The sequence below is a fragment of the Olea europaea genome, unplaced genomic scaffold, assembly GCF_002742605.1.
Source record: "Olea europaea var. sylvestris unplaced genomic scaffold, O_europaea_v1 scaffold1794, whole genome shotgun sequence".
In the NCBI taxonomy this organism is placed as follows: domain Eukaryota; kingdom Viridiplantae; phylum Streptophyta; class Magnoliopsida; order Lamiales; family Oleaceae; genus Olea; species Olea europaea.
This window is the reverse complement of record NW_019235679.1, coordinates 35,239-56,744: the sequence shown is the minus strand read 5'-3', so window position 1 is coordinate 56,744 and position 21,506 is coordinate 35,239. Positions and strand designations below refer to the sequence as shown.

Below are 21,506 nucleotides of genomic sequence, written 5' to 3'. Positions count from 1 at the left end.
CTCGTATTCTGCCACATTGTTGATGGCCTTGAACCCGAACCTTACAGCGGAGTTCAACTTGTGACCTTTCGGGCTGATGAGGACAACTCCAGCACCTAAGCCGGTATCCCTAGTCGATCCATCCACGAATAAGTTCCACATAGGGGGCTCAGCATGTTCCATGATTTCATCCACCTCGGATAAATTAGCAAATTCTGTCACAAAATCAGCCAAGGCTTGGCCCTTGATAGCCGCCCTAGCCTTGAACACGAGGTCAAATTCACTTAGTTCTACCGCCCATTTCAATAATCTTCTTGAGGCATCAGGCTTTTGAAGTACCTGTCTCAGGGGAAAGTTTGTTAGCACATGTATGATGAGGGCTTGGAAATAGGGCCTCAATTTTCTGGAAGTCGTGATCAAGGCCAAAGTAAGCTTCTCTATATTGGGGTAACGGGTTTTCAGTGATAGGAGTGCTTTACTTGTATAGTATACGGAGAGTTTGGTGGTCCCCTCTTCTCGAATTAAAATCGCACTGATGGCCTCATTAGAGACAGCCAAATACAGCCGAAGAATCTCACTGAGCTTCGGTTTGGAGAGGAGGGGGCCTGCTCTAGGTGCCTTTTCAGGCCCTGGAAGGCCTCTTCACATTCCTCGGTTCATTGGAACTTCTTCCCAGCTTTCAATACTTTGAAAAATGGGAGGCATTTGTCTGTAGCTTTGGAGACGAAGCGACTAAGTGCGACTACTTACCCAGTCAAGCTTTGTACCTTCTTTAGCTTTTGGGGGGACCTCATCTTGTATAAGGCCTTAATCTTTTCAGAGTTGGCTTCAATTTCGTGTTGGTTGACCATGCCTCCTAAGAACTTTCCCGAGGCAATCTCGAAAGCGCACTTGAGGGGGTTGAGCCTCATCGTAGACCTTCTCAAAATTTGGAAGGTGTTGTTGAGGTACATTATGTGGTCCCCAGCTTTCAAACTTTTCACAAGCATGTCGTCCACGTAAACCTCCATTGTCTTGCCGATGAGGTCTACAAACATTTTGTTGACGAGCCTTTGATATGTGGTCTCGGAGTTTTTCAACCCGAAGGGCATCTTATAGCAGTAAAGGCCTCTATCTGTGATAAAAGAGGTGTGTTCCTCATCGACCGGGTGCATGAAAATTTGGTTGTAGCCGAAGTATGCATCCATGAAGCTCAACAACTTGTGCCCACCTGTGGAGTCTACCAGTTGGTCAATCCTTGGGAGTGGAAAGCTGTCATTCGGGCAAGCTTTGTTGAGGTTAGTGAAATCAATGCATACCCTCCATTTTTCGTTGTGTTTCTTCACTAAAAACGGGTTAGAGACCCACCTCGGATAGGTGGCCTCCCTGAGAAAGCCATTTCGGATGAGCTTCTGAACTTCTTCCTTCAGGGCCTCATACCTCTCAAGGTTGAGAGCTCTTCTCTTTTGTCTGTGCGAGGCAACCTTAGGATCAATTTTCAAGTGGTGGCAACTGACCTTGGAGTCTATGCCTACCATGTCCTCATGCCTCCAAGCAAAGACATCAAGGTTCCTACTTAGGAAATCCTTGATCTTTTCTTTCAAAATGTTAGACAAGCCTTTGCCCACTTTCAACAATTTGGATGGGTCTCGGGGGTCCATCGAGAAGCTCTCAAGTTCCTCAACTGGGGATGCTTGAGGTTCATGTTCAACTATGCGGGGGTTAATCTCATCGATGACCAATACTTTCGGAATGGGTGGTGCGTCGATCATTTCCATATCTTTCGGTTCGGAGGGAGCATTACCTGGGATATCAGCCATGACAATGTCCGCGATAATCACATCGACGTCCCGGGGCTCTACCTTTCTGATGGAGCTTAGATAACACTCTCTCGAGCCTCTTTGGTCGCCTCTCACCGTTGCCACTCCGTTTTCCATTAGGAATTTCATGCATAGGTAGTGGATGGAGGTGATGGCTCCCAATTCCTTTAAAGCTGGCCTACCCAATACTCCATGGTAGGCCAATCGACTGTCAACAATGAGGAACTCCATGAACTTCATTGTAGTTTGGGGAGACTTCCCCATGTCCACTGCAAGGGTGATCTTTCTCTCGAAGTGATGCTATCTCTGGTAAATTCGTACAAGGGAGTGGAAGTAGGAGTCTACTCATGGTCCAGAATCATCTTATCGAAGGTGGACCCGAATAGAATGTCGACAGAACTATCGTTGTCAACTAACATTCGTTTGAGCCCATTCCGGGCTATGACCGCTCTCACCACGAGTGCATCGCAGTAGGGGTAGTGAACTCCTTCAGCGTCCTCCTGGGTGAAGACAATAGGTAGAACTTGATTCCTCCGAGAACTGTGGTCCACAATATAACTGGTCAGCGGGGGGTGCTTAGCCTCACAGGCTTAATTTCTTTTAGCGTTCTGCGTTTCATTGCCTATATATGGGCCTCCAAATATGGTATCCATCTCGTGGATAGGAGCCTCATCCCGAGTTTGTCGATTTCTTCGGTATCTGCGCCCTTTCCTAGGCCTCTCTACATCGTACTCCCTTCGTTGTGGAGAAACATCCCTTTGACGAGGAGCGGCCTCTTCACGCCTAGGTCGGTTATCATACCTAGGTGGGGGTCTGTTCGCCTGGGGCGATTCATTTCTATCCCTGGGGAGTTCTTGCCGGGTACGGTGAGCATAGTCTCGACAATTTGCCGTGTCATGACCATAGGATGGTGGTATATTCAGTATTCGGGGAGGTTCGAATTTGACCTATTTCTAGGTCCCGAACCTGGCCTCGGCCTCTCCCACTGCAGGATCCTTACGGAGTTCCCATCTGCTGGGTGTCAGTGACTGGGTTGATATCCTCATATGCCAAGGTAGGAACTGCGTTCAGAATGGTGGTGGCAAGTGCTTGCCCAGAACTCTCATTATCGGCTTGGTTCATTTAGTAATCCATCAAGTGGGAGGTCGGCCCTCTAGCACGCTGTCTTTGCGGAGGTGAGAGGCCTCTACTTGCCCTGTTCCTATGCTCAATCAATTCTTCATTGAAGATCTCCCATCTCATCATCTTGAGTAGGGCGTCATAGGTGGTGGGGTCTTGATTTTGCACGTCCCTCCAAAATAGGGTGTTCATGTTCAGGCCTCCTCTCAGTGCAGATAACTCTTCACGGTCGGTGACTTGCACATAGTACGTCATCTCATCAATGAAGTATGATAAGAAGTTCTTCAGGGACTCCCCATGTGCCTGTCTCATATCTTGGAGACGTTGGATGAGAGCTCTCCCTCTTTATTCACAGCGAACCTCTTCATGAATGTGGCCTTGAATTCGGGCCAACTTTTTATGCTCCCAGGTGGTAACCTACTATACCAAATTTCAGCTGCTCCACTAAGTGTTAAGTGGAAAGCTTTGCATTTCACAATTAGGGTGGCAACCCTTAGGCTCATGTGAGTTTTGTAAACATTCGGGTGTTTCTCTGGGTCGCCTCTTCCGTCATACTTTGATATCATGGGCATAATGTAGTGGTTCGGGACCTAGGCACTCCTTAGTTCCCTTGAGAATGGCAGATTTTCATCATCATCGTCCAAGTCACAAGACCTCTGCTGTTTATCTGAATCATTTTCATCAGCCTCATACCTTGGTGGTTGGTGAGAGGTGTCGGGACGGTTCCTAGCCTCCTCTTCCCTCCTTTGGCGCCTATTTCTAGACGGTACTGCACGGGGGGCATTTTCATGCCTTTCTTCCGACTGTTGAGGCATTGGAGGTGGGGGCTGTGGCATTGTCCAAGGCTCACGAGGCTATTGTTACCTAGGGCTTAGTTCTATAGGGCTTATTCTGTCAAATACACTACCTGACCTCCTATGTCTTCGCTCTTGCTTATATGGAGATGGGAAGTTATCATGGTTCAAAGGGACCTTGGTGGGTCGCCCAAAAGTGTAGTTGGAAGAAACTTCAACTTCCACTTCCCTTTCAAATGGGCTTCTACCTCAGCTATAGTCCGGCGAGGCAACCCTCTGACTTTGAACTTCATCTTTTTGCCAGTAGTGCCCTTGAGGGACGTATGGAGGAATAAGGAAGCCTCCTTGGCCTTGCATTTAGGTAATGAGTTCCCTCATAGCCATGTTTTGGCTAATAATGTCCCTCATGTTGGCTACCATGGCGGCCATTTTTCTTGATAGTCGGGCTGTCACTCACATTCCACCTCTTCTATGGTGGTGGTAGAGTCGGTGCCGAGCTGCTGGAGGGGGCATACCTGCGTTTTCTCTTACACTCCTGGGGGGTGTATCTTCGTTTAAACTCATTTTCTTTGTTTGACCCTTAGATTTTTGCCAAGTTGTGGGGCTTCCTCTTGTTCTTTTTCAAGAACAAATCTTTTTTTAAGGGGGATACCCAAATGTTCATTTTCAATAAGCTTTCACCACAAGGTTGTTCGTGGTTATTGTATGGATTCCCACAGACGACGTCAATCTGTTGACCCCAAAAAATGTTGCCAGCAGATGCTGGATGCCCCGCGCACACGTGAGCGAAAATCCAACATGCTAAGACACGTTGACGATCTAAAACGGATAGATCGAGGGCGTGGGAGTAGCTCAACGACGCGGAACGAGAACGTTCGGAATTCGACGGGATGTTCGTAGACTGATTGTACAATAATTACCAATCGATATTTGTAAATGTGTATCTAAATATGTATGAACTCGTTTGTATTGCAAGATAATAAGAAAGAGAGAGTTGAGTAAAGTATGATTTCTTGTATTGATTCTTGCATTAGCCTTTGTATGGGGTACATAGGGGAGTATTTATAGTGTCACAAGTTAGATCGTGACCTTTGGTTCGGGGTATACATGGCCTTATCCTGTTAATTTATATGTCAAATTGTAGGTATCAGCCACACCTAGCCTGCTATACATTTATTGATTGGTAGAGCCGCCTCACAAGACTTAACATTTACACTTATGACAAACGTTCTATCAATCATTCAAGTAAGATCTTTGTGCAGAGGATCTCTTGGGAGAAGTGTCTATGGAAGATACTGCTTTGTGATTCGGAAACTGCTACCTCGACTACAGAGTTTCGGCCAACAGGGCCTCGACATATGGGTTTCAGAAGCTCCTCAAGAGGCAATGATAAATGGGCCTCGGTATATATGGGCCTAGGTTTCTCTGGACCTCGATTATGCAAATCACATCGACTTGAGTACCACGTGGTTCGACATGAGTTGACTGTTAGCCCCGATAAGTTGCTCAAGTGTGCAAACACGTAACACTCTCCAAAGTAAAAAAAAAAAAAAAGTAACATTGCAACTCATTTTACTCTACAAGCAAATATTGATGTAAAATAATAATAATAATAATAATAATAATAATATAGAGTTGAAATATTTTAATGTTATTGAATTTCAAATGAAAATGAGGTATGTTCAAAAACTATAAAAGGAAAGAAATGTAAAATATGTATTTAAGGAAAAAAAAAACTATAAGAAGAGGTAGTTTAAATTTTTTTAGGACAAAAATATTGTATTTATGAAGTTATATGCAATTTGAGGTAAATCATGGCCCCGATATTCTTTTTGCACGTAACGCATCTTCAAATGGGGCATCTTGTAGATCGTGCGTGATACATTTTTGTCTTTAACATGCATTGTCACGTGTTGTCAAATATTTCATATGTGCGCAAATTTCATAAAATCAAAAGTTAGTGATTGTATATATGGTAATTGACATAGAATGTACCTATAGTTTGCCATCTTTGCGATAATCGTCTCTATCATTTCAATTTTAATATTGCACCCACCCATACATCAACCTTTTCTTACTAAAATGTTCTTATCGTCCATTTCTTCAGTCCAATAGGCACATTTACTTCACCTATCACATTTTATAAGGGTATTTTGGTCGGGCACTGCGTGGAGTCTTTACCTCCAATAGAATAGATATTATATTAATGGTATTTTAGTTATGTCACTATACTGGACGAAAATTACGTTTACGAAATAAAAGGTTGATACAAGGATTCAAATGTTAAAATGATGAAGATAATCATTGCAAAACTAACAAATAATTACTCACTACGTCCAATATACATAGACTGTTTTTTTTTTCACATGAATTAAAAAATCTTATTTAATATTATTGAAAAAATATTTTTTTCCAAAAACTTTTTCAGTTTACTCTTATTTATATTTGTATAATTTCAAGATTAAGTGGGGAAAAATGGGTTATAACAAGACAAATTAAATAAGGCTTATCAACCTAGTGGACTCGAAACGTGACGTACGTCGATAATAAATGCTGACTAAATGTCAAATCTATCATCAAGGCTGACTATGAGTTATTATAAAAATGGGCTAAAATCAAATGTTTATGTAAAATATAATGCGATGGGCTCAAAATATTTACTTTGTGCTTCATCAATACGAATCATAACACTCAACATGTCGTGTGGCTAACACTTTGAAATCATTAGGCTCCTTCAGCTATAAAGAATCAATTGCTAACTGTACGAAAAATCATGGGAAATTACTTGAGTTGATAGCTTAATGAGTGGAAAATTTTGAAAATAATTATATTTTCTTATTTATACAATTTTATCGAAAATCGATTTTACATTGCTACAACAATTCACACTATAACATCAAATAATAATAGTCTAGATGTGAGACATTCTCATAATACTGAAATATATAATCTCATAGTTATGATGTAATTTCAACTCAAATTTATAATATCATCTTATCACACCACATGTAATCCATCAAAATGTACTCTATGATTGAAATTTATAATTTGCCCATCGGGTTAAGAACTTTCGCCATGGGTATTTAGCCCCTCCGCGAACAAAAGCAGGTCTCCAGGCCTTTAATAATCAATTCTAGAACACGATCAAGGCCTCTCGGTAAACCATGTGTACACGATCAAGATCCCTTCATCCACAGTCCAAGACCTATCAGTGTAGTATAGAACACGGTCAAGGCCCATCAGTGAAGTAGAAGAAATATATAACTATGAGACTTTTCTAGTCGATCTCAATATCACATATGTACCACACACCAAATCATAAATGTACCACATGTAATATTTGAAATTCCACATATATAATAATAAAGATTTCCATAATTTGGTTAGTGTGTCACTGGGTCAGTGGGAGAACCCGTAGGAAGGGGGGACGACTCGCCGAATTCACGAGTCATATCAGAAATTGCAATCATAAAATCGAATAAATAATTGCACATACTTTCATAATATACTTAATTTATAAATACTTTAAAAATATTTAAGTTTTTCCACTAACTGAATTATAGGCTTCAAGCTAATTTAGACATTTTGCTTTCCGAATATTCTCACTACCTCAATCTTGAAAATAAAAATAAAATTGTAACATCCCAAAATTTTCTAGTAAATATTTTTAATATTTTAGGGAGTTTTTTTTTAATTGTAGGGACTTAATTTAATGATAGAATAAATGTTATTAGGGATTGTAATTAAAAATAATATTATGGGGATTGAAAATGCAATTTTATAATTGCATATTTGCCCAAGAGTTAAAGGTACAATTTTATGAACAAAGAAATAATTGCATATATTGTCCAAAGTCTAAAGATATAATTTTAAAATCAAATTAAATAATTGCACGTTATCATAGGGGTTATATGTGCAATTTCATAAATTGCACACTTAATCCCTACCATAAACTATAAATAAAGGATAGTTGTAAAATGTGACCTACCATTCTTCACATCATTTTCACTCCTTAAGGTATGTCTTTTCATTAAGTTAATTATTTTAAATTTTTCTTTAGTTAATTATTTAATTATTTTACGTACTTAATTGGTTTATAAATAGGAATTATAATTTGTTGCTTTAGGGTTTTTTAGTAATTGATAAAAGATAATATTATAGTTAAGTTTAATTAATAAAATCAAGGAAAATAAATTATAATTTTTCAATTTCAAAATCTTGACTTTGGAAATTTTAAAACTTATAAACTAGTTGAAGATATATTGAGTTTTAGTTTACTTAACTTACATTATTAAAGATTGTATAAAATAGTTTTGGGGGAAAATATAGTGAGTAAGAAAGAAGTGAGCAGAGATAGAAAATAACTTGGTATAATAATTGTTAATATCATCATAATAATGGGTATGGAAATTGGGCCACTACTATATTTATATAAGTGGTAAATTCAAATGGGAAGAAAGATAACAATTAGCACTTGAAGCTTAAATTTAAATTACTTTGATCTAGTTATGTGATAAGATGTGAAGAAAAAATGTTATAATGCATAGTATCAATGGTGAGATATGTTGGAAATGTGGTAAAGAAGAATATGGATTGAATAAGAAAATTTACTAATGCGTATGGATGTGTATATAAACTCGTGTTGATTGAAAAGAAATGTGGATCAAGCATGAAATGGAAAAGTAATATGGTAATGTATTGGCTAACTTAAATTGTACATGTAATAATTTTATGGAATTTAGTTAATGACGATAACGAGAATTTCATTTATATTATTAATGTTATTATTATTACTACTATATGACAATAAAGTAGTGTCATTATTTTTATTAGGGGTATGCTATTAAATAACTTATATTATCTTATAAGTTTAGTTGAGATGTAATAATCGGGAAATAATAAGATAAGATGTGATTAATGTATAGATTATTGTGTCAATGCATATATTGATCAAGGAAATCGCGAAAAAGGCAAATATTGATGTTTTTCCAACTACAACGCAAAATACATTAATGTGTTTAAATGTGGTTGTTTCTTTTGCTATGTGACATGGTAGTATGTTACATGTGCATTGAGTTTATTTGGAAAACGTAGGAATAATTACGTTTTCAAGATCATGCATACTTGTGTTGTCATGCTGATTAAGTTACAGTTGAAAATTTTGAATGTGAATCCCATTATAGATATACCGTACTATAGTGTCCGAATAACTGTACCGCTTTGAGGCTCCTGACAGTCATTAAGGGTAGCCAAGAATAGGGTATTGGGAGTTCGATACTTGTATACGGGCAGTACCAGGAGGTCCCTTTGGTGGCCTTGGGACTGCGATAGGCACCTTGAGCACTGTATCTATGTAAGCCAGGCCTTGAATTTGTATATATGATATACTGATGTGGCATCCTGAGTCTTGATGGGCAACGATGGATGCGTTGATATTGGTTAACACGCAGGAAAAAGTCCATGTTATTCTGAGCTCATACGGTACACTATAATAAGAATTTGGGCCCATGTATGTTTGACATGCATCATCATATTTACTGAACTTTATGATTCACGTTCTGTATTTTGTATTGTAGCTGCCACCGCGAGAGACTGAAATTATCCGAACCACCAGACGTGTCGAGATTATTGAGGACCTCAGAGCTATACATGTTATATATAGACATACCCACTATACACGTTTTTATATGGTGATCGACGAGGAAAAAGAGGTCGAAACTTTTGAAGACGGGGAGGATTTTGTAATGATAATTATTGATTTTTATGACTTGGTCACTTCTTGTTATGTAAATACTATAATGTATGTGGAGTAAACAGCAAGTGGCATTGTGTAAAGTAGGAAATTAATGCCTAGTAAAAGAGTGTAGTAAAAATAAAAGAATTTTGCCAAACTTTGATATTTCGCCATATCAGGAATAGATCTATAGGTAACTCTTGAAAAATTTGCACACATTTCTTTTGATCAAAATTTTTTGATAGTCATATGATTAAGGTGTAATGAGGTGTCTTTTAGAACAAAATTCTCTTTTGGTATAATATAAACTTAGCGATTCTTTTAACTCTTTATATTCTAAAATTTGATTTCCTTGATATGTTTTTATTTTACTGCAAAATGTTTGATATGATTTTAATCTAAGGATAAAAATAAATAAATTAGGGAAATTAAGAGTAGTGCGTCTTAGAAATTGTATTAATTCAAATTGGTTATGGATTCCCAAATACTCATCTTACTCGTATTCCTCTATTTCTTATTCTTTATTTCTTTTCTAGTTATTCCTTGTCTAAAGATATATAACATAAACAAGTGGACAGCTTCTATCAAGGCTAACCTGTTTCCTTTATTTCCCTACCAATCAACGAAAACATCTATATATTTTAGCAAGTTTCATATTTGATTTATTGAAACCAAAACCCTTCACAAAGCCTCGTTCGAATTAAAGAGAAGCCTAAAGAGATAAGTCCAAAATTCTTATTTTATGGAACCCAGACAGCCACTTATTCACATAAAAGTCCCCCCATCTAGTCTACCTTGTTCACAATTAAATTCCATAACCCTAATTCAAAATAGTCTACCTTGCTAACTTCAAATTTAAGCAAATTTGCCATAATTCAATTGACATAATTTATACTTCCATCTTGAAAATAAGGAGAATTAATGAATGAAAGTTGGAAGCCAACACTCATTCCTTTCTTTTCCACCCCTATTTTCTTCTTCTTCCTTCTCTCATTCTTTGTTTCGGTTTCTTTCCTCTATGCCTGCTGCTTCTCCCCCAAATGAAAACAAAAGGGAATCCTTATCCTTTACTATAAATGGATAATTATAATATAATTGCAAGTCAAGTCCCCAATCTTCGTATAATGTAACATTTAGTCCATTTACTTCTAATATTAGGAAACTAAATCCATAACTTCCTATTTTATTCTGTTTTCGGTCATTTAAATATTGGTAGTTACAAGTCAAGCCCCATAAAATCATTTGTTTAGCTTAAGTTCTTATTTGACTTTGACTATAAAAGAGTGTAATAGTATATTAGTAAACAAACAAAACATTCTCAATAAAAGAAATTTGATGCTATAATGTGGACAAGAAAATAAAAATAAATTGGATGGAGAGAGTATGATATTTTATGTCACAAGTGTTCACATGCATTCATCTGTGACCATAGAGCTTCAAAGTCCTTGCAATAGAAAGCTTTATGGTATGTGAATTTGAAATTAACTGACAATGAACAATAGTAAGAAAGACAAAGTATAATTTAACCAAACCCGCAAAATCAATGTTTCTGTCTTAAATCAAGTTAATAATATATAATAGTAGATTTAAAATATAATAATTGCTACGCTTAAAGTTCATTTGGCCTTTGATACGAAATAAAGCCCCATTTTTGAATAGTGTATTGATGGGAAATGTATGATCAAAAAATAAGGAAATTTTTTTGATTTACGTATAATATTATTTTATTGAAGAATGTGTGGTTAAAATGATATCAAATCACTGTTGAAAAATATATTTTGATTTAAAAATGGGGCTCAAACAAGGGCAAGATCTAAATTTTAATTTAAATCAAAGTCAATGATGAAATATGGGATCCATAGTTTTTCAGTTACATATTTTATCAACTTTTATCAAAATTGTTAAAAATATAATTTTAATCTCCAAGTCCCAACAATGGCTTAATAATATATATTTTCAAAGTTAATACTATAATATTATAGTGTTTAAATATTTTCAATGTCATAATTTGAATACTTTAATATTTTATGACATTTAAGGTAATCTATGGATGATAATCGTATTACATTATTATTATTATTTCATATTTTTTACTAGTTAAATTTTTATTAAAATAAAATAAATATGAGTATTTTACCTATTTTATTAGCTCTATAGAAAAAAAAAAAGTATTCATATAATTATTAATTCAGAAAAAATAAAAAATCTGTGAAAAATTACAAAAAATGGACAATGCTTGGGTGGAATATCAATTGATACGCTGTGTCATCTTCTCTATCACAATTCACAATTCCCTGCAGATATTTCCTATTTCAGTTCCCGCGCCCCGTCCCCCACACGCAGTCACACAGAATGGCAGCGGCAGTGAATTGCTACCTCTCAGTGACTTCAACAGCCACACCCACATCTCAAGATTCTCCACAGCCAGCAATCACGAGGCCGCCGACCAAGATCATACTGCCCAAGAAAAAGCCTATGAAATGGTCTACAGGGGTGGCTCCGGGTGAGTATGGGGGCCCACCCACCACAACGAAGCTCAGGAAATACTGGGGTGGAGATGAGGACCCTCTTGCCTCTGATGAATACTTGTGGAACAAAGACTTCATGGGTCGAATGAAAAAGTTCATTCAAGACCCCGTCGATGTCGACACTAATTCTGACCCTCGATTCTCATCTGCGAAGGTCCAGTATTTGGCCAATTGATTATTTTTGGTTTGTCATTATCTGGGTTTTTTTGAGTGATTTATATTGTGGGTTTTATTTTTGCTGTTGCTTTTGTATGAGAAATTAGTAAAAATGGGGAATTTTTAGCGCTCATTGAGATTAATTGTTTTGGAATTTGGAACTTGGATAATACTGCTTGTTGAACATTGTATAGGGATGTCTAGTGTCATTTTTTTCCCCTTCTTTTCAGAGAGAATTTCTAGAATGTTCTGCTTGTCTAATTAATTGACTGTTCTACGAAGTACTGCTGATCTAATTTTTTGGTTTCATTCCGAAACTGTTTGTTCTGATTTTACCACAGATTGAATTTTTATTGCTTTTAGTTGATAAATATATTGTCCAGGTATCAGCACTGAATTTGGTAAATTATACTGTTTTGGTATGTTTCTGAACAGGAAGAGCCTTGTGGATTTCTTAGCTTGAACAGAGTGATGAGCTTGGACAGGTACACAACCTTTTATTTTTGGAAATTGTTATTTTATTTTGTCTTGAATTCCTATACTGCTTCCCGTGTAATAGTCCCACTCTTTGAGGATGCAGTTTGGAAATTGACTTGAGCAAAGAGTTAACAGCGACTTCAAGATCTGCGGTTGAACCACGAGTTGAAGAAATTCAAGTGTGACAGATTTTAAGTTCCCTTTGAAAAAATGGTCTGTAAAACTAGTTTGCATTTGTTATTTTCCATACTCATCAGGATTGAAATGATTTGTAGAGTAATAGCATTGCTTCTCGAAAATGGAGACCAGCCCCAACACGACGTGAGCTAGAGAAGTGGGACAGGGCTACTAAAGCTGCAACTGGAGGCAGTGTGTGTAGTTTCATTTTGGACATGCAATTTTCTTCTCATCTTATATGCTTAAACTTCTGTTTGCTTAAAACAAATATATATATATATATATATATTGTATTTTTTAAGAATCCTTTTACGTTAATCCAAGTTTTCTTGTTCTGCAGGAAGTGATGCTTAGGGAATCAAAGCGTCCCAGAGGGGACCCAGAAGTGTTGGCTGCTCAGTCAAGGGAACAGTACTATAAGGTTTTTTGAAGAAAATATTAGCTTCTACATCCTTAAGATCTTTAGTTGGAAGTTCCAATCTCTCCTTTTAATGTTTTTGCAGTTGAAGAATAAATTGCAGTTCCTCACACTGGGCATTGGTGGTGTTGGTGTAATCTCAGCCTATTGTTCTTATTCTCCTGAAATTGCAGCAAGGTAAGCACCTTGCTAGGATGCGTTTCAGAATTTTTGTATGACTACTACTTCAACCTTGTGAAATTAATCTGCATTATATTGATGATTTGTGAATGAGATGGGACGTTTGACATCTGTGAAACTACTACCTTTTGCATTAACCATCCTTTGCAAATGACTTGTTATTTGAAACCTCAGTTCTTTTTATTTTTTTAGTTATTATTATTATTATTATAATTTTTTATTTATATTTTTTGTGGATTGGGCTTCTGTTTACATTTCTGATTGATCACATAATCAGGTGCAGACAAATCCTTCTTATGTTGACACTTACTCGCTGGATCATTTTCCGTATAGCAGTAGTTCATAAAGATATTCTGTCTGCCAGTATGTAATCATAATTCTTTTCTGTTCAGCTATGGTGCTGGATTGCTCGGTTCTTTGGCATACATGCGAATGCTTGGAAAAACCATTGATTCTATGGCAGATGGAGCAAAAGGACTTGTCAAAATAAAAATAAAAATAAATATAAAAATTTGCTTTTCTTGGTAGCAACTAGATGTGTGTAGTTTTAAAGATATTGACATAACTTCATGCTGAACAACTCCAATCTTTCTCAAGTGACATAAAGTCATTTCTCCAAGTTTTAATTTTAGTTTCTGCCATTCCATGTCTCCACCCTTTTGTGCACACGGTGTCTCAACTCAACAGAAAACATTTAGCACTTGTTTGACTCATTAAAATTTTAATACGTTTTTTTCTCTACTTTTTAACTACATATTTTTAATAAAATAGTATTACACGTAAATCAGAAACTTTTTTTTTTTTAACTGCACATTCTTTCAAAAACTACTATTTCAAAATATTTTTATCCAAATTTCTCATTATAATAGTTATTAGATGCTGCTTAAATAGATGAATTTTGCTGAAGTGCTAGAAAATGTCTTGACCTAAGGAATGAATGCCTCTCACGTTGCAGGTCCTATGTCAATAAAAAATGCCGACCTCCTCAGCATGTGTTTGTTCTGTCAAGGCCTCTGTCATGACTTGTCATGACTTTTGTTGCTGTTGCAAGCTTCTAAATAGATAGTGAATGACGCAACGGGCCCATGATAATTATTCGAGGGTATAATTCGACCAAAGTATTTTTTGTCCAATGAGACCCATTAGTCATTTTTCACGTTGGTAACATATTGACATTTTTCCTGTGCATGCACTTTTTTCCTTAACTTATCCACCATTCATTTCTATTTATATATAATTTAAACAGTTTATAAACACTTTTCAAACATGTACGAGTAGCTCAACACTAATGGAAAAAGTCAAAATTCAACAAAAAGGAAGAGATCATTTCAAAATAAAATAGCAAATTCTTAATCTCTGTATTCTTAAACCTTTGATGTTTCCTCACAGAGCATTGTCATATAAAGGTAGGCACCAAATGACCAAAATACAAAAGCTTTAAGATTTTATTTGGGGCAAGCTACTTGGTTAAGTACTTACAGGCAACATTATCGCATCCAACAAACGAGTGCCACGTTTTCATTTCCTTGTAATTTAACTGACACCATATATCTAGCACGGGCAAGATAACCCGACCTTAGCCCGTGTTCTGCATTCCAGCTGCAATACCCTTCATGGTCAAGATAAGCGTGTCTTCCAACCCGGGAGCATACTCACTTTTAGGGTTGAGCTTCACCAGTTCAGCAGCCGGTTTTCTCATATCCATTTCCATTATCTCTTTTGAGAGATGTGGCCTCACCTTTACACGGTAAGTTGGATCACGTATCTGCTTCAACGTGTAGACTTGGCAGACGTTAAGGACGGTGATGTACGGATCCCGAAGTCGGAATCTCTGCCTCGAGTAGGGATTTCCTTCGAGAAGTTCCTTGTGTCCGGCAACCTAAGAAGAGAGGCCATAACAGCTTCCCATTTCAGGATATTTTGCATTACTTCCATTGAATGGAAGTTGAACTAATCATGAACTAGTAGCAACTGAACTTCTTTATCGTTAACCAAAATAAAAAGAACGATGAGCATGCAAAACAAATAAATTAAAATCCACCACGCATTCTCAGCTCAACATTCTTTTTTCACCTTCTATTTCTTGGAAGTTGACAAAAATCAACTAACCGTCAATTTTTTACATACTCGAAAAGTAATTACCATATATTCACAAAGAAAAGCGACATTGAGAAAGTCTTTCCATTTCATCTTTCATTTAGCAGGACACAGTTTTCACACGATAGCGTAAAGCGTGATGGGAAACAACAATAGCATCCACATTAAGGTTGTAGAACAGTTATGTTTTAGTGAATAAAGGTATTAAAATGGAAAGAAGGCCCTTACCTGAAGGATCAGATTCTTAGTTTCTTCATAATTGTTTCCCAGTTGCTTTCCAAATGGCCACAAATCTTCTGACACTAAAAATTTGTCGTACAAAGCAGCAATTTCTGGGTCTCCTTTGGCCAAAACCATTTCAATCAAGTCAATTGTCACTCCGAAGAAAGGCCATCCATTGTACATATCCTTGAGAGTTTGAAGAGTTCTAATATCCTTCCCAATGGCATGCTTGATTGCAGCTCCAAAGCCAAGCCAGACAGGAAGATGAAATCTTGTCTGCGTCCACGCAAATATCCATGGAATGGCTCGAAGTGATTCTATTCCACCGCCAGGCTTTCTTTTTGATGGGCGGCTTCCGATGTTCATCCGACCATACTCTAACTCAGGTGTTGCCTGCAATTCTCAGAAAGAGAGCTAGACAAGAAAATGTTACAAAAGCCCCATTCACCATATGGGTAAGCCAACAATTATCAGTCTTCTTTAGTCAAACTGCCAACTTTGATGCCAACTTATATTTCCACATGTAGAAGTTACCATTCTTCAATCTAAACCTATTAGGTTTACTGTGTTTATATGTGATTTTCTTGCAGATTCTGACCAAAAAATACTATAGTATATAAATACTTACGAGGCGGAAGTACTCAACAAATCTAGGTTCCTGGAAAACCACAGAACGATACTCTTTTGTGGCAAACACAGCCATCTCATCCATGAGAGCACGCCATTCTGGCTTCGGTACAACAGGGGGGCGCATTCCATGCTCAAGTGTAGCTGCAGTAAAACGTTGGAGCGTTCTGAAACATAAGTGCTCCTCGCCAAATGATTGTTCAATAACTTCACCTTGAACAGTGACACGAAGTGAGCCATGAATGGTGTCCGGTGGCTGAGATAATATAGCAAGATGGGTTGGGCCGCCTCCTCTTCCAACCGTCCCACCTCGGCCATGAAACATTGTGAGCTTTACGCCATATTGTTTTGCGACCTTTATAAGCTCCTCCTGGGCCTTATATAACTGCCATGCTGCAGAAAGCCGTCCAGCATCCTTTCCTGAATCCGAATACCCAATCATGACTTCTTGTTTCCCATTAATCCTATTACGATACCAATCTATTGAGAAAAGCCGAGCCACAGCAGCAGGTGCAGCCTCAAGATCATCAAGCTTTTCAAACAATGGGACCACCCTTAGAGGATTTTTGACATGGCACTCGCGTTGTAAAAGCTCTACTGCAAGGACATCAGATGGGGCAGTTGCCATGGAAATTATGTAGGCCCCAAAGTTATCCGACGGGAGTTCAGCAATGACATGAAAGGTTTCTAAGACATCAGCAATTTCTTCGGTTTTGGGAAGATCGGGCCCAAAAAGAGGGCGTTTGCCACTAAGTTCAGATAAAAGCCACTCCTGTCTGCGTTCTTCTGACCATTCTTTGTACGACCCGATCTCCAGGTGCCTTGTAATAGCATCTAGAACATCAGTGTGCCTATCTGACTCTTGCCTTATATCAAGTCTCACGAGTGCAAGCCCAAACGTTGAAACTTGTCGTAAGAAATCAAGAAGGCTTCCATCAGCAATTGGCCGATCACCGCAATCACTGAGTGATCTATAACACAGCTTAAGAGGCTCAAGAAACTGAAGATGAAGAAAATGAATCATCAGTATGCAGAATTACATAAACATTACACAACACAACAGTTCTATTTTCTTGCAACTTTACAATTTTTGGTGTTCATGGATCACAAATAAACTAAAGAAATAAAATGCAAGCTAAATGCATATTCAATGTTTGTTATAAAGGTATACTATTTATATGACAAATCCATCATTAAATTCTTCAGAATTTAATTTCTCTTCTCTAATTGGTTTCTTGTGTACGAGTATCTTCAATTATTTCCGTTCTATTGTCAATATGGCACTGCATCCATCACTACATTCATCAGCACTAGTTCCTCTCAGAAGACATTTCAACAGTATTCCATTAGGATGTTGGTTATTTACCCTCTTCTATCAGAAACTTTCACTCTCAAAAAGCATAAATTCATTTAACATACTTAAATTCTCCATTTGTGAGTAGTTCAAAACAAACCTAGAAGTGAGATGGATCGAACCAATTAATTAATTACTTGCCACTTAAAATAACTGTTGGGCTGTGATGCCATTTGATCCAGTCCAACTGTTAGGCAATGATGAAAAGGCCCAAAATGGATTTAATACTTGGTCCATTAATTATATACCTAGAAGGCCCACTTAACCGAGCTCAATATCCAGCCCACACATCTTAGTCGCTCTTGGACCGTTGGATTGACCCGCTGATCAACGGTTGATGATATTACCTATAAATATCCCCCTTACTCCTTGTTTGGCTCTTGGGATCGTCATTTCTGATTTCTTTCTTTCTCTCTGTCTTCTGGAACCTTCGTGTTCCCTGTCTGTGTGACCCTTCCTTCTTCTCTTTGTGAGATTTCTGGTTGATTATCTTTGTGATAATCGTGTTCTTGTGTGATTCTCCTTTGTGTGAGTAATCGACCGAAGGTAGGCAGTTTGATTTCTTGAGTCCAGTGAAGTGACCTTGGTGTGTTGGGTTGTGAGGGTTTGTGTTTGAGTCTCGGTGCCTCTGTGATGGTAAAATGGACGTGGTCTGAGCCTTCGATTGAGAGATCTAAGCCTTGATGTTGTGATTTAGGGTTTATGATGTAATCTGCGATTTTATGTTTTCATCTATGTTTTTCGGATCCTGTTTGTAATAGTGGTATCAGAGCTTTAGGCGTTCGTTCTTGAGTCTTCGATTGAAGGTTGAACACTGGAAAATTAATTTCTAGGCGTTCGACCGGAGATCGCGAAACCCTAGTTTTGATTTTGTGTCGACCTAGTGGTCTGTGGTGTTGATTCGACTCTGGACTGTGGAATGCGAGGGAGTTTCTGTGATTCCTCGATGTGATCTGTAAAAGAATCATAATACTGAGATCCTGTGGGCTTGTTTTGTACTTGAACCCTAACTGTTTGGAGCTGCCAGGCCTTGAAACTGGAGGAGACTGAATCTGTAGGGGCACGTTTTGTGCCTTGGTGACCTGCAGTGAATCCATCCTTGCTGCAATAATTTTTCTGATTTCAGCTGGTGGTTAAATTGTTTAACCACCCTCGGTTTGCATTTCTTGAACCCTCTATGATTTCACACTCACTAAACACTGCCCTTATGTATATATGCCTCTATGTTGATATGTTCAATTACTGTACATTTGTAACCTGTTACATTAGTTTGTGATATCTTGTTATATTTGCCTGTGATCAATTAAGTTTGGGTAATTCAAATTGAGCCTTGACCTGAGAACTTGATTCTCACGGAATCCTGGTGAATTTGATCAACCCTAGGTCCTGCATATATTGATTCTTTAATCCTGAGATATAGTTTTTACCTGCATTGTTGTATTTTCTGATTCTTGTGGTGTTTACATTAGAATACCTAATGATCCTGCTATTGATTGAAACTGGTTGTGAATAAAAATAATTGTGGCTCATTTATTTGACTGCATATTACTTTATGTGATCTAAAACATAAGTTTTTTGTGAAGGTCAATTTCAACAGTTTTCAAAAGCTGATTTTTTGTTTTGTTATAATTTATGAAAAATACTGTGTTAGTTCTTCACAATAAAACATGACAAAATCTTTTGAACTTGGTGTTTTTGATGGAAAAGGGAATTTTCCCATTTGGCAACAAAAAATGCGAGGTGTTTTAGTTTAGCAAAAAGTTTCTAAAGCAATAACAGATGAATTTCCTGATACCATGACAGATGATCAAAAGGAAGAATCTGATGAACTTGCTTATACCTCCATTATTTTGCATTTATCTGATCAAGTTTTAAGAAAAGTAGGCAAACATTATACTACTAAGGCCTTATGGGATGAATTAGAAAAGCTTTACCTACCTAAGTCTTTACCTAATAAGTTGTTTCTATTAGAGAAATTTTTTAGCTTTAGGATTAGATCCAACTAGAGACTTAGAAGATAGTTTAGACATTTTTAATTAGTTCGTTCAAGACATTATTAATACAGGTGAGAAAGTTTCTGATGAGTATAAGGCTGTAGTACTACTTAATGCAATACCTGAAGCCTACAAAGAGGTTAAAGCCGCCATTAAGTATGTTAGAGATACTCTTACACCTGATATTGTTATAGACTCTTTAAGAAGTAAGGAACTTGAACTTAAGTCTGAGAGAGGTAATAGTGGCCATGAGAACTTGTTTGCTAGAGGGAGGACTTTAAGTAGGTCTAGTGGTACTCAGGAAAGCCATAATAATCAAGGAATAACAATAGGAGAAAATTTAAAAGTAGAGGCAGGTCTAAGTCAAGGACTAGGACTAAGAAGTGTTATGGGTGTGAGAAATCTGGACATTTTATTAAAAACTGTTATAAGAAGAAAAATGAATAGAAACAAAAGGGTGTTGATGAAGGTAATGTGGTAGAATCTGAAGGTTCTGCCACAGTTGATGTATATGCTGTGACTGAAAATTTACCTAGCTCTGCAAATGTTGTTGATGAGAATCAGAACCAAGAATGGATCTTGGATTCTGGTTGCACTTTTCATATGACCTATAAAAGGTCATATTTAGACAATTTTAAGAAAATTGATGGAGGAGAAGTAGTTATGGACAATAATGTAGCCTGCAGAGTTGAGGGAGTTGGGAATGTCACTTTGAAATTCGATAATGGATACATTTACACTCTTGAAAGGGTGAGATATGTTCCTGAATTGAATAGGAATCTGATTTCCATGGGGAATCTAGATGATATGGGATTGCAAGGAAAAATAGGAGATGGATTCTTGAAAGTGATAAAAGGATCACTTGTTATTTTTAAAGGTGTTAAAAGAAATGGAATTTATGTGATCAAAGCTAGTACAGTGTTTGATCACATAGGTGAGTCTTCTAGTGTGGAAGTTGATGCTACCTTAAAGTGGTACAAGAGATTGGCCCATGTAGGTGAAAAGGGCCTACACATCCTTTATAAGAAAGGTGTGTTTGGGAAGGACTCTATATCTAAGGTGTCTTTTTGTGAAAACTGCACCTTAGGAAAACAGCATAGGCTGCATTTTAACACAGGAAAACATAGAACCACCTCTATTCTTGAGTATATACATGCTGATTTATGGGGGCCTTCATCCACTGTTACTCAAGGAGGAAATAGATATTTCTTGTCCTTGATAGATAACTATTCTAGGAAGGTTTGGGTTTATTTGTTGAAACACAAATCTGAAACATTTGATAAATTCAGAACTTGGAAGATTCTTGTGGAAAATGAGATTGGGAAGAAAATTAAGATTCTTAGGACTGATAATGGCCTTGAGTTTTGCAATGCTGAATTTGATCAGTTGTGCAAAGAATCTGGTATTAAAAGGCATAAAACTGTACCTCATACACCTCAGCAGAATGGAGTGGCTGAGAGGATGAATAGAACCTTGCTAGATAAGGTTAGGTGCATGTTGATAGGCTCAGGTGTCCCTAAGGTGTTATGGGGTGAAGCTGTAATGACAGCCTCATATATTGTTAATAGGACCCCCTCAAGTGCTCTAGGAGATAAAACCCCTGAAGAGCTATGGACAGGACATGTTCCTGATTATTCACATTTAAGAATCTTTGGTTGTGCCGCCTATTCCCATCAAAGTATAGGAAAACTTGAACCTAGAGCCCAGAAATGTGTTTTCTTAGGATATCCTGATGGGGTTAAAGGTTATAGGCTATGGAGTAAAGAAGTAAAAGGTTTTAGAATCATCACCAGTAGAGATGTTACCTTTGATGAGTCAAAGATGCCTTGTTTAGATAATAAAGAACCAAAA

The 21,506-nt window shown here is 37.4% G+C and overlaps 1 protein-coding gene and 1 pseudogene across 1 annotated transcript; one reads left to right on the top strand and one right to left on the bottom strand.

The window, feature by feature from the left end:
• The first annotated feature begins 11,650 nt into the window (after window positions 1-11,650).
• LOC111378246 lies at window positions 11,651-13,889 on the top strand. Its single transcript, XM_023001418.1, has 7 exons — window positions 11,651-12,107; window positions 12,545-12,594; window positions 12,690-12,765; window positions 12,862-12,957; window positions 13,104-13,184; window positions 13,267-13,358; window positions 13,754-13,889. Exons 1-7 carry the CDS (start codon window positions 11,778-11,780, stop codon window positions 13,887-13,889), a joined length of 861 nt encoding a protein of 286 aa, XP_022857186.1. The 5' UTR covers window positions 11,651-11,777.
• Window positions 13,890-14,697: 808 nt separating this feature from the next.
• Window positions 14,698-21,506, bottom strand: part of LOC111378245 — a 15,507-nt pseudogene continuing 8,698 nt past the window's right edge.

Coding starts and splice junctions, on each gene's coding strand:
- LOC111378246 (XM_023001418.1), top strand. CDS start 11,778: ATGGCAGCGGCAGTGAATTGCTACCTCTCAGTGACTTCAACAGCCACA. Junction 12,958..13,103: donor AAGCTGCAACTGGAGGCAGT/GTGTGTAGTTTC, acceptor CTTGTTCTGCAG/GAAGTGATGCTTAGGGAATC. Junction 13,185..13,266: donor CAAGGGAACAGTACTATAAG/GTTTTTTGAAGA, acceptor ATGTTTTTGCAG/TTGAAGAATAAATTGCAGTT.